General features: G+C 58.3%; 3 protein-coding genes across 3 annotated transcripts; all 3 read left to right on the top strand.

Annotated features, from left to right (window-relative positions):
* Positions 1 to 5,576: 5,576 nt before the first annotated feature.
* JKF63_06306 (uncharacterized protein) lies at positions 5,577 to 6,134 on the top strand (the record flags this gene model as incomplete). The annotated part of the gene is made up of 1 exon (XM_067902256.1): positions 5,577 to 6,134. The coding sequence occupies one exon, from the start codon at positions 5,577 to 5,579 to the stop codon at positions 6,132 to 6,134; it is 558 nt and encodes a 185-aa protein (XP_067758753.1).
* A 3,188-nt stretch (positions 6,135 to 9,322) lies between these two features.
* On the top strand, positions 9,323 to 11,401 carry JKF63_06305 (uncharacterized protein; the record flags this gene model as incomplete). Its single annotated transcript, XM_067902255.1, has 1 exon — positions 9,323 to 11,401. The coding sequence occupies one exon, from the start codon at positions 9,323 to 9,325 to the stop codon at positions 11,399 to 11,401; it is 2,079 nt and encodes a 692-aa protein (XP_067758752.1).
* Positions 11,402 to 12,055: 654 nt separating this feature from the next.
* On the top strand, positions 12,056 to 12,412 carry JKF63_06304 (uncharacterized protein; the record flags this gene model as incomplete). Its single annotated transcript, XM_067902254.1, has 1 exon — positions 12,056 to 12,412. One exon carries the CDS (start codon positions 12,056 to 12,058, stop codon positions 12,410 to 12,412), a length of 357 nt encoding a protein of 118 aa, XP_067758751.1.
* Between the last annotated feature and the right edge of the window lie 822 nt (positions 12,413 to 13,234).

Here is a 13,234-nt window from a genome sequence, read left to right as displayed (position 1 = left end):
AAGAGGCGTGGCCGAGTGGTGATGATCGTGTTCTCTGTCTCCTCCGCTCTTTTCCGAATGTTTTATTTTTCGAATGGTGAAGCAAGCGAAAAGATTGGACGACAGAAGAGCCCAACGAAAGACAAGTGAGATGACGATGCGACACCATATCAAGGGCACGCGTGTGTGTGTGGTGGCTGTTACTTTTGTTTAAGCGTTGAACTCTTCCTTCTGATGTTTTGTTTTCATTTCCTGGAGCCCATCTGCGCATTGCCCCTGCCGTGGTGTGCTTGTCCACGTGTCGACCCACGCGCTCGCCTCACCTGCAACGATCGACGCATCCCGTATCTTTGCGTATGGCCCCTTCCCTTCCCCCTTAATTCGCCAAACATCTGTTTCTTCCAGCTAGACGCTGTGTGACGAACGTTTTTTCGTTTCTTTTCTTTTTTATCGCGAAGGTGAACACGTACGCTACGGATAGGAGCCTCCCTGTGCTGCGGATCTGTAGTTGTGTTTCTTTCCTGTTCCGTAGCCCGCCCTTTCCCTCCTTTTCTCCTCCCTCTCCCCCTTCTTTGTGCAACCCACTGGGCCCCGACTTCCTCGGGGGGAGAAGGAGGAGGAGGAGGACAGGGAGGGAGGAGACTTCTCACACGAGGCAAATGAGAGAGAGAGCGGGAGCACGACCGCACGGTATCAGAACGCTACCGCCACAGGGGGGGGGGCGGGAGGGTGGGGGAGATTACCCCTCCGCGGTGAGGCGAGGCCAGCGAGAGAGGACACTGAGATGAGCGAAAACAACAGCAGACACTTTTGCATCATCTCTTCACCTGCCTCCCCCGTTCGCCCTTCCTCCCTCCCCACCGTCTCTCCATGGCCTCACCATGTCACCTTCGTTCCCCTGAGAGAGAGAGTGCGTGTGTGTGTGTGTGTATGTGTCTTCTCTGTATTTTGTTTGCTCGCTGATGAAGTTCTCGTGCCCTCCTCTACCCCCCCCCTCCCTCCCTCCCCGCTGTACGTCTACACGATTGTGAATGTGTGCGTGCGTGCGCCTCTTTGTAGTCTCAGGCCACAGAGAGGCCTGTGAAGGCGCTCCTTGTTCGACCGCATCATGATGCTCACCTGGACGGACATGCGTGGGTGGCGCAGCACAGGGGATCGTGTGTATCCAGGAGAGCAGTCGGGCGAATGACCGCGGCGGAAATACACATCGACGCGGGGAGGGGGAGTGTGGGGGCGGAGTTGCACAGAAAGCAAAAGTCGTGCTGGAGGTCGGATGGTGTCAGATGCGGGCCTGTGGTGGTGGTGTGTGTGTACGAGTAGCCGATGCATTATGCAGACGGCCGTACACCCACACGTGCATGCACATCTCTCTTTCTTTTTTTTTCTCTCTCTATATTTGTACGTACGGATATCTGTCTTTTTTTTCCATCTTTATATGCATACGTGCGTGAGCGATCCCATGACGAATAAACAGCGCAACAAGCAGCGAACAAAGAATCACCGAGACCATGGATGCCTGTATTCATTGACTGGGCAGCAGGGGCGGGGGGAGGGAGAGGTTGGAGAGAATGTGCGGTAGCCGGTCGCTCTCTCCCCCCCCCCATACTCCCCCGCTCCCCTTCCCTTCCTCTCCCCCGTCTCTCCATCCCCACACCTCAACACCGTCATGTCTGTCATCCCCCCACCCCCTCACACCCACCACCCCCGTTCCCTCTCTCTCTTCATCGTTCATTCAGGTCCACTTCGCCGTTCGCTGACGATCCTGCATTACCGCCCTGTTCACAGCATATTCACTGAACGCGTTTCTCACACTCCCCTCGCGTGTTTGTTTGTCGTTCTTTGTTTCAGACATTCCTGGTGAACACTCGAGTCCCCTACCCTGTCAGTTGTCTCTTCCCCCCGCTCGGGTACTTGGTGCTCAAAATGCGTCTCATTCATCTTCGCAGTGCCTTCTTGGCGATGCTGGCCGCGCTCATGGTGCTGGCCGTCTTGATCACCGTCGGCGGCACCGCAGCCGCGCCTGAATCGAGCACTTCGGTGTCTTCGGGAGATGGCACCATTGATCCTGAAGTTGCGCATGCACCACTTATCCCAGCGGTGTTCCCGGACTCTTCATGGACTGACTCGAAGTCTTCTATATCTTCGTCCTATGAGCCCTCAGCTCCCGAGTGGAACGAGTCGTCGTCGTCTCTGCCCTCGTCGGATGAGCCCTCAGCTCCCGAGTACAACGAGTCGTCGTCGTCTCTGTCCTCGTCCGATGAGCCCTCAGCTCCCGAGTGGAACGAGTCGTCGTCGTCTCTGTCCTCGTCCGATGAGCCCTCAGCTCCCGAGTGGAACGAGTCGTCGTCGTCTCTGTCCTCGTCGGATGAGCCCTCGGCTCCCGAGTACAACGAGTCGTCGTCGTCTCTGTCCTCGTCGGATGAGCCCTCAGCTCCCGAGTGGAACGAGTCGTCGTCGTCTCTGTCCTCGTCGGATGAGCCCTCGGCTCCCGAGTGGAACGAGTCGTCGTCGTCTCTGTCCTCGTCGGATGAGCCCTCAGCTCCCGAGTGGAACGAGTCGTCGTCGTCTCTGTCCTCGTCCGATGAGCCCTCAGCTCCCGAGTGGAACGAGTCGTCGTCGTCTCTGTCCTCGTCCGATGAGCCCTCAGCTCCCGAGTAGAACGAGTCGTCGTCGTCTCTGTCCTCGTCCGATGAGCCCTCGGCTCCCGAGTGGAACGAGTCGTCGTCGTCTCTGTCCTCGTCGGATGAGCCCTCGGCTCCCGAATGGAGTGAGTCGTCGTCGTCTTTGTCCTCGTCCGATGAGCCCTCAGCTCCCGAGTGGAACGAGTCGTCGTCGTCTCTGTCCTCGTCCGATGAGCCATCAGCTCCCGAGTGGAACGAGTCGTCGTCGTCCCTGTCCTCGTCCGATGAGCCCTCAGCTCCCGAGTGGAACGAGTCGTCGTCGTCTCTGTCCTCGTCGGATGAGCCATCAGCTCCCGAGTGGAACGAGTCGTCGTCGTCTCTGTCCTCGTCCGATGAGCCCTCAGCGCCCGAGTAGTGTGAGTCGTCGTCGCTCATGCCCCCCCCTTTGTAGGAGTCCACAACGCCCCCCTCCTCGAATGAGTCCTCATTGGCGGCCACAACGTCGAGCGCACCCGAAACCACTACCGCTCCCTTTGCCACTCAACTGAATGCGATCTGCGATAACGTGCGTACTGGGGAATCACAGGAGCGCCATCTGCTGCAGCGAGTGGCCCTCAACACGTCCACGCAGTCGTCGATGTGCGGCGAGGGTCTAGGGAGCTTCACGAAGACGACGGTGGTGTGTGCTTTGGCAGTTTGAGGCGGGAGGGGGGGCTTTGCGCGGTAATTCAGCTGCTGCACTGAAGATGACGCCGCCACCCGTATGAAGACGCTGGCGGTCGCCCTGGTTGCCGGGACTGCTCCTCATTGGGGCGTGGGTGATGTGAGGTGGTGACTCCCTGCAGTGCACCCACGCCTCCCTACTTTCCTCCCCTTTCGCCCACCTCCTCCACCTTCCCCTCCTCTTCCGAGCTCGAGCTCGAGGGATGAAACATCACGGGGGTGGGAGGGTGTGGTTCTGGTGGCGGTGGTGGCGGTGGTGTGAGTGTGTGAGTGTCTCTGTAGAGTATATATTTATTCAGCCTGTTGACCCAAAATGGACTCAAGAGGCGTGGCCGAGTGGTGATGATCGTGTTCTCTGTCTCCTCCGCACTTTTCCGAAAGCTTTTTTTTTCCGGATGGTGAAGCAAGTGAAAAGATTGAACGACAGAAGAGCCCAACGAAAGACGAGTGGAGATGACGATGCGACACCCTATCAAGGGCACGCGTGTGTGTGGTGGCTGTTACTTTTGTTTAAGCGTTGAACTCTTCTTTCTGATTTTTTGTTTTCATTTCCTGGAGCCCATCTGCGCATTGCCCCTGCCGTGGTGTGCTTGTCCACGTGTCGACCCACGCGCTCGCCTCACCTGCAACGATCGACGCATCCCGTGTCTTTGCGTATGGCCCCTTCCCTTCCCCCTTAATTCGCCAAATATCTGTTTCTTCTCTTTAGACGCTGTGTGACGAACGTTTTTTCTTTATTTTTCTCTAGTTTTTGCCGAAGGTGAACACGTACGCTACGGATGGGAGCCTCCCTGTGCTGTGGATCTGTAGTTGTGTTTCTTTACTGTTCCGTAGCCCGCCCTTTCCCTCCTTTCCCCTCCCTCTCCCCCTTCTTTGTGCAACCCACTGGGCCCCGACTTCCTCGGGGGGAGGGGGAGGAGGAGGAGGACAGGGAGGGAGGAGACTTCTCACACGAGGCAAATGAGAGAGCGGGAGCACGACCGCACGGTATCAGAACGCTACCGCCACAGGGGGGGGGGCGGGAGGGTGGGGGAGATTACCCCTCCGCGGTGATGCGAGGCCAGCGAGAGAGGACACTGAGATGAGCGAAAACAGCAGCAGACACTTTTGCACCATCTCTTCACCTGCCTCCCCCGTTCGCCCTTCCTCCCTCCCCACCGTCTCTCCATGGCCTCACCATGTCACCTTCGTTCCCCTGAGAGAGAGAGTGCGTGTGCGTGTGTGTGTCTTTCTTCTCTGTATTTTGTTTGCTCGCTGATGAAGTACTCGTGCCCTCCTCTACCCCCCTCCCTCCCTCCCTCCCTCCCCGCTGTACGTCTACACGATTCTGTATGTGTGCGTGCGTGCGCCTCTTTGTAGTCTCAGGCCACAGAGAGGCCTGTGAAGACGCTCCTTGTTTGACCGCATCATGATGCTTACCTGCACGGACATGCATGGGTGGCGCAGCACAGGGGATCGCGTGTATCCAGGAGAGCAGTCGGGCGAATGACCGCGGCGGAAATACACATCGACCCGGGGAGGGGGAGTGTGGGGGTGGCGGGGTTGCACAGAAAGCAAAAGTCGTGCTGGATGCCGGATGGTGTCAGATGCGGGCCTGTGGTGGTGGTGTGTGCGTACGAGTAGCCGATGCTTATGTAGACGGCCGTACACCCACACGTGCATGCACATCTTTTTTTTTCTGTCCATATATATATAAATAGATAGGTGCGTGAGCAATCCCATGACAAATAAACAGCGCAACAAGCAGCGAACAAAGAATCACCGAGGCCATGGATGCCTGTATTCATTGACTGGGCAGCAGGGACGGGGTGCGTGGGACGGGGGGAGAGAGGTTGGAGAGAATGTGCGGTAGCCGGTCGCTCTCTTCCCTCCCCCATCTTTCCATCCCCCTGTACCATCACACCATCCTTTGTCTGTGAGCGGTGCTGCTTGTGTTTTTCTGAGCCGCGGTGGCGCACCTATGCTCGCGAATGCGCCGTGCTTCGCTGATGGCGTTGCGATGTCACCTGCCGGCACGTGGGAGGAAAGCAACGAGGCGGGTGTCCACTGGGGAGGCTGATAGCAGCACCCCTCCTCCCCTCCGTCGTACACACGTGGACACTGTCCGCCCTCACGGAGGCGTCACACATTTCTCTTCGTCTCTCTTCTACCTCCCCCCTCTTCTTCTTGCCCTCCCCTGCTCCCACACGCATCACCCACACACCTGCGGCTTCTCTCATATCTCAGATCTTCATCTGTGTTGCATCTTCGACGATGCTGCGCATGACCACCCGCTTGCACGCCAGCAAGGTGACTGCCGGCAATGCCAAGAATCAGGCTGGATCGCCGCGGCAGAAAGCGAAGATTTTTCACGTGATCCCGGGCACGCCCGTGACGCCGGTGGAGAAGCTGAAGGAGCAGCGCCGCCGCTTTGGTCAGGACCGGTACTCACGGCAGCCCGAGTACAGGCCCGGGCGCAACGTTCGCATGGACCCCAACAGCTTCACCCTGTATGCGACCACGAAGGGTGTCATGAGCATTCGCACCTCGCGCATTAACCCATCGTACAAGTGGCTCGATGTGGAACCGGACATACAGAAGGTGCACCGCAGTCGATGCATGCGCCGGGCATTGCAGGCGCGTGGGAAGGTCTCCATGATGGTCACGGACAACGCACACTACCGTGGCGAACTGGATCGCGTGACGGAGCCGCAGTGGCGCGAGCGGGTGATGGGGGCGCTGAAGACCACAGAGCGCTTCCAGGACCCAAACTGTTTTGTTCGCGGACTGGTGCCCTCCCTGCGCCCGCTTAGTCGGTACTCGTACGAGTGAAGTTTTTTTTCCCCATTATCGTACAGGTGCAACGCATGGTTGGAGTCAACGCCAGCACAAACAGGACGCGGTCAGCAAGGGCCCCTGCTGAAAGGCTGCGCTCCATATCTGCAGTCTCAATCCGCTGTTGCGTGCTGCAAGTGGGGAGAGGCGGGGGGGCGTCTCTGCTTGCGCCTCGGTATGTGCGTCTGTGTGAGGCAGGTGGGAGGGGGAGGGTATCGAGAGCTCTTCACCTCTTTTCACTACAATGAACGAGAAAACAGAATCTGTTGAAATTTGCAGGGAGCGATCACCACATCAAGGGGGTCTTTCCGCGATGTGTAGACGGCGATCCACACGCGTCACGTAATCAGCGGTGCACATGGACACAGGTGAGCGAACACTCGCGCAGCCCCGCTGTGCGCACTCATGGCGGCAGAGCGGCGCTCTGCCATCTCTCCGCCCCTCCCCTCCTCTCCGCCCCCACCCTTCTCTCGCACTGCGCGGTGGAGTGGGGTGGGGTGCGGAGCCACCCTGGTCTGTCTCTCGGGCGGTGGGGGGTTTGCCATGCCGCTCATGCACACGTGCGTGCGTGTGTGTGTGTTTGTTGCTAGGCTCGCACCCCTGATTCCACTCATCCGCCTCCGCCTCCCCCCCTCTCCCTGCATTGACTGCATATCGGTCACCCACACTCACTCGCACAGACTCGCACTGCATACACGTCTTGGTTCGCTACTGTGCCTCTTCGGGGCCGCGCATACTCGAGCTCATAACGTCCTCAATTGCGCATCCCGCTATCCACTCCAAGGGCCCTACTCCCCTCCCGCGTTCCGAACCTTTAAGTCTCCACTTTTCTCCGCACTCGCTATTTTATGCTCCCTCCCTCAAAAAAGACAGGAGGAGACTTGACAACACGTGATATATCGGTGCGTCTGAACGAATCCCAAGAAAGCAGCCATAAGCCCTCTGTGTGTGATTTCGTGTACTCGTCTGTCTGCACATTTGTACAGACCGTAGTCGTGACTCTCCCCCTTTCCTCTCCCTCTTCCTCTTCCTCTCTCTCCCCTCCCCTCCCTGTTGTGTTCCTGTTGTGTTGATTGCTCTTCTTGGGGATTTGTGATGTGAGTGCTGCTCACTGACATCTCCCGTTGTTGTTCTTTTTTTTTTTTGGCACTTCCACGTTGAGGTTGCTTTTTGCCCTTTTTCCGTCTGGACGACGTTGGCGTGATTACCCTCATTACTCTTCAACGGGCGCGTCCATAATATCCGGTATTTGTGGATTGTTTGTGGTGCAAAGACGACGTTGAGCGCGTGGTGTTTCGAAGTGGCGTCTCAGTCTGTCTGTATATATTTTTGTTTGTTTGTTTGTTTGGAGGGAGGGGGGGTTCCGAGGGTAAACGTGCTCGAGCTACAAAATAAACACGATTCTTTGTCTAGCCGAAGTAAAAACAACCGGAAAAAGTATTCAGCACTCCGAGGGTGAAAAATTGGCGACGGGATAACGGAGAAACTGAGAGAATCGCATTCGTGTATGTGTCTGCGCACCTGTTTTCTTCTTTTCTCGTTCAATGTAAAAAGCTGTATGTCTTGACGCGTCTTTCCATAGATCTACATGTATGTCATTGCCTTCAAGTTCGGGGCCTATTCTTTTTCAATTTTTTTCGTGGTTGTCGTTGTTGTTTTTTGTATTTCTTTCTGTTTCCAGGGTACCACAAAGCTAGGCGGCTCGCATCCCCTCCCCTCCTTCGCCGCTCCCTAGTGCTCCTTTTTTTTTCTCCTGCCGCATTTGCTTTGCCTTTGCATGTGTTATGCCTGTTTCACTTTCTTATACCTTCCCTAACCCTGTCTGCGGCTCTTCCTCTCATTTTTTTGTCTCCGTGGTCTCGTGTTTCTCCAGTTAAGTTTTACTTTCCCGCCTACCGCCATCCACCCCCCACCAACCCTCCCGTACTTCCTTCAATATTTCCCCTCCCCCCCCCTTTTTTTCCTTTTCTGCCCATTAATTGGTGTGCAATTTTCTTCAACAGGGCGCCACGCAATTCTGTCAGCTCGTGTGTCTACGCGCTTTAGTCACTCTGCACGGTCCGTCTTTGTGCGCATCACCAAACCACCACCACCCTCACACCCCCCACCCCCTCACACCCACCACCCCCGTTCCCTCTCTCTCTTCATCGTTCATTCAGGTCCACTTCGCCGTTCGCCGACGATCCTGCATTACCGCCCTGTTCACAGCGTATTCACTGAACGCGTTTTTCACACTCACACTCACACTCCCCTCGCGTGTTTGTTTGTCGTTCTTTGTTTCAGACATTCCTGTTGAACACTCGAGTCCCCTACCCTGTCAGTTGTCTCTTCCCCCCGCTCGGGTACTTGGTGCTCCAAATGCGTCTCATTCATCTTCGCAGCGCCTTCTTGGCAATGCTGGCCGCGCTCATGGTGCTGGCCGTCTTGATCACAGTCGACGGCACCGCAGCCGCGTCTGAAGGCACCACCAGTATCCCCGCCACCCCCGCTTCTCTTTCACCCCAAGAGATACCGTCGTCGCTCTCATGGCAACAGCGATCTTCTCTAGTCCCCCACCCCCCAACTCGCTCGTTTTCTCGCCCATCGCTCTCCCTACTCCATCGCTCACCGCCCTCTCGCACACAAACGCTGCGAATGTCGCGCAGAAGCAAGCAGCAACGTCAATACCATCGCGACCACGCCGAATCACACGCTCACAGGCAGAACCACTGACGCAGCTTCTTCACTCGCGAGTTTTCTCCTCCGTTTCCGTTCCTCATAAAGTCTCTCTCTCCTCTCTTCACCATCTCCGACTCTCGTCACCCAGAGGAGCGAGCCGATACACAGGGCACATATATAGGCGTCCGCGGACACGTGCGTACCGCCCCCCTTCCCCTCACACCACTCCCTCCTCCCCACTTTCTCCTTATCGCCCCTCCACTGTCCGACAATTGCTCAATAAGCGCTGATTGTGTGTGTGTGCGTATCGACTAGTAGGTTCGTCGTCGTCTTCTGGGCGTCCCCCTTTCTCGCTTTCCCCTTCACTGTCCTACACGTCGACGGGGGTGCAGGACTCTGACCGTCCATGCAGCGGCCTGCGTGTGTCTCCCGCCCTTCCCCCTTTCCTTCCGCCTCAACCCCCCTTGCAGCGATACGTTACCCTCCTTCCTAGTCCCCCCCACCCCCACCCCCGCTCCCTTGCAACGATGCCGGTGCGTCGCTACGGTGGTCCGGACAACAACAGCTCATCCGGTGTGTCGAGCGCGCTGAAGCCGGCCAACACCTCTGGGTCGAGGCTGCCGTCCATGCACCGTGATGCGGTCCCCCAGCAGGACTGCTGTGTGAATGAAGAGGAAGGCGTTCAGCAGCCGAGCGTGGGATCCGAGGTGCATCTGGTGAGCGATGCTACGCGGCGCGCTGTGCAGCAGCCGTCGAGCGGTGCTCCGTACGCGACGGACGCGAAGTTCGACAGCAGCACCCCGCAGTTTAACGCTATGAAGTCGTCCGAGTATACTTTTCGCACGAATGAGCGTCAGAGGGAGCTGTACAAGGCGCTGCGCGCGCTGCCGCCGCTGCCGGAGCTGCAGGAGCCGCGTTGTGTGGAGGAGTACTGTGAGGTGTCGCTCGAGGATTCGCTGTACCGCATTGTCGAGGCAAACGACGTGGTCGTGGTGGCTGGCGCCTTTTTCGGCGACGAGGGCAAAGGCAAGACCGTGGACGCTGTCGCCCGCCACCCGCTGTGCACGTGCATCGCGCGCGTGAACAGTGGCGAGAATGCGGGCCACACCGTGTTTGACAAGACCGGTCGCAAGTTTGTCTTCAACCTCGCACCCTCCGGCCTGCTGCTGCCTGGCAAGCGGAATTATGTCGGCCCCGAGTGCGTTATGGACCCCATCAGCTTCATGGAGAAGGAGGTGATTCAGCTGATCGAGGCCGGCGTGGACTACCAGGACCGCCTCTTCATCGGCAACGTATGTATTGTGACGCCGTACCACAAACTGTTGGACCTCCTCGGCTCCGCGACGAACTCGTCGACGCTGAAGGGCATGGCACCGGTGCACGGCAGCAAGGTGACGAAGCGTGGCATCCGCCTGGACCACATCTTCAACGACGAAGAGACGCTGCGCGCGCGGCTGGAGAAGGACATGGGCACATACTTTGGTCTGCTCAAACTGAAGAACCTCTCGGACGCCGACGTGGTGCGCCGCTGCCAGGAGGAGAACAGCGACGGTGTTTTGCGCGTGCCGGACTACGTTGTGGCGTTTGCGCAGGCGGAGGACAAGGTGGAGTTTCTCGTGCAGCTGTATCGCGACCGTGTGCGGTGCAACCCCAACTTCCCCGCGCGCTGCGACGTCATTCACGAGTTGCGCGCGGCGGTGCTGCGTGGTGAAAAAGTGCTTCTCGAGGGCCCGCAGTCGTATTGGCTGAGCAACGCGCGCACAAAGTTCTGGGAGAGCACCACGTCGGCCGACACCACCGCATCGGGTCTGCTGGCGGCCTCGCAGCTGAACTTTCAGCAGTTCAGGACGGTCGTGCTAAACGTGCACAAGACGCCAGGGTCCAGCCGCGTCGGCATTGGCGCCTGCCCCAGCAGCTTTGTTCCGCAGGACTACTTCAGTGCACAGAACATCAAGACGCTGCACGACTTGCCGCCGGCAGCGTGTGCCGACTTTGAGGCAATCCAGCGGACCCTCTTCCGCCACGGCTTCCCGTTTAGCAAAAACAAGGCGCTGCACAACGGCATCATGGCCCCGGTGGAGTATTCGGACGAGACAGGCACCTACAACATCGGTGTCGCAATGGCCATCGCCTCGGCGAAGCACCACGGCGAATGCGGCGCCGTCACGAAGAAGCCGCGCGTGTGTGGGTTCTTTGACTGCGTGCTGCAGCACGAGGTGAACAACAACCAGGGTCCCTACCTCACCATATCTGCCATCGACCGCGGAGATGACTATGACATGATCGGTGTGACGATCGCGTATGTCTACCACAATCTGGAGGGAAAACAGGTGGACGTGGACGGGCACGTGTACAAGAACGGCGACATCATCCGCGCTGGCGACCCGGTGCCGAGCGAGTCGGCTCTCTACCACTGCTACCCGATCGTGAAGCTGATCGACGGCTGGAGCGGCAGTCCTGTCGCGGCATCGAAGCGGCGCCGCAACACGCCGCTGCCGCGTGGTGTGTGCGAGCTCCTGTCCACGATCGAGTACTTCACAAACTCCAAAGTGCTTTCGATCGGCAACGGTCCGAACGGGGACGACATCATCTACCTTGGCCAGTAGCGCCACCGGAATGCGTGCTGCTGTGTGTGTGTATGGGTGAGGGAAGCGTGCGGGCGTTGTCAGCGACAGTGGTGGTGTTGGTGAGGGTTGCCTGCCGCGGTGTGTCGCTGGAACACCCCCGCCGCACGCTAGTGCACACTATATTGACTGTGTATTTGCGGCTCTGCGTAAATAACGTAGGCCATTCTGCAAAGATATGAAGAGAAGGGGCGCACACCACATAAGCCGCACCGAGGGATTCCCCGCCTCCCCCTCCCCCCGACGTGACAATGACAATGTGGGCTTTACTGCCCGTCTTCTCAAGACGAGGAGAGGCGGCAGTGGATTGCACGGGAGGGTGGGAAGAGAGGGAGGGAGATTACTTGTAAAAGTGTGCGTGTGTCTGTGTGTGTGTGTGTGTGCATAATGACTGACAAGTGAATGGACCCTCGCTGTATGCCTTGTGCACTCCTTACTGCCCCCCTTTCCCACTCTCCCCCCCCCTCCCCGTCCCTTCCCCGCTCTCTCTCTCTCTCTCCCCCTCCTCCCCTCTGCCATCGGTTTGACCCCTGTGGCACTTGCCGCACACTGCAGAGGTGCCTGCGGTGCTTCATTCACGCACGGCCATATAGCTTATCGCCGAGATCCGAGCGGCCGCTCTCCCTCTCACCCACAATGGCCGACTACGAGCCGGAGGGCAGCCTCGAGCAAAACAGTACGCTGAGCAGCGAAAGCATTCAGGAGGATATAAGCAGCCTGTTGCGCACAAAGCTGGCGGGCGAGCCGTGGAACCCTGCCAAGGTGGACGGCTGGGTGGAGGATATTGTCAACTCGATCCTGAGCGATCTCGCGGAGCTCAAGAAACCGTACAAGTACATCGTCACGTGCGTGTTCATGCAGCGCACCGGAGCCGCGCTTACCGTCGGGTTCATTAGCCTCTGGGACAACACCAAGGATGGCATGGTGCACGTCCCATTTGAGAACGACTTTCTGCACTGCTTGGTAACGGTCTACTTCTTGAAGAACGACTAGGGCGCTGGCCCCGCTGTCATCATGTAGTGGTGGTGGTGCGTGAGAGAATTGAGGGGTGGGCGGGAGGTGGGGGAAGCCTACGCACATCCCACGCACCGGTCTTCTGCGTGCTGTCTCTTCCCCCTTTCTCCACCGCTCTCCATCTCTGCTGCCCTCGCTCCGCCCCATTCATGACGCATTCGTTGTGTTGCCGACGGGGTGTTTGCGCCTGTGCCCGTGTGTGTGTGTGTGTGTGCCGGGTTTGGTTCCGATGTACAGGAGTGTGTGCAAAAGGGCGAGAAGCGGGGATCAGAGAGCAATCCGCGTCCCTCTTTTTCCCCCTCCCCTCTTGCTCCATAGAATGTGCCCTTCTGATTTGGTGGTCACTCCGCCAGGGCGAGGTGGAAGCTGGAGGGCTGTCTCCAAGCGTGCGCGTGTGCACCCTGTCCACCGGATGTATCTGAGTATAGCCACAGGTATCGGATTGGCCAAAAGAAGTGCATCAAGATGGTCCGTAGCACGTCGGTGGAGCGCCTCATCTGCACCTGCCGCATGTCGAGTGCCGCTTCTCGCGACTCGCCACCCCAGTCCACTTCGACTGCCTCCTTGCGAGTGCTGGCAAGTGTCCCCTGTGGGCTCGTCCATGATGATGTGGGCACCGCACACGCGTCCGCCGTGCCCATGCCGATATGAGTACGCATTTGCCGCTGCGTGGCGGTGTGTGCCCCCCCCCCTCCCCACCATACTTCTCCCCCCTCCGGGGCGGTGTCACTTTCTGCATTTCCACCGATCCTGCGCTTCCCTCCCCTCTCCCTCTCCCTCGCTTCCTCCCTTTGACTCAGA

This window comes from Porcisia hertigi, chromosome 13 (assembly GCF_017918235.1).
Source record: "Porcisia hertigi strain C119 chromosome 13, whole genome shotgun sequence".
NCBI lineage: Eukaryota > Euglenozoa > Kinetoplastea > Trypanosomatida > Trypanosomatidae > Porcisia > Porcisia hertigi.
The sequence above is the reverse complement of the archived record's forward strand: the minus strand, read 5'-3'. Positions and strand labels throughout refer to the sequence as shown.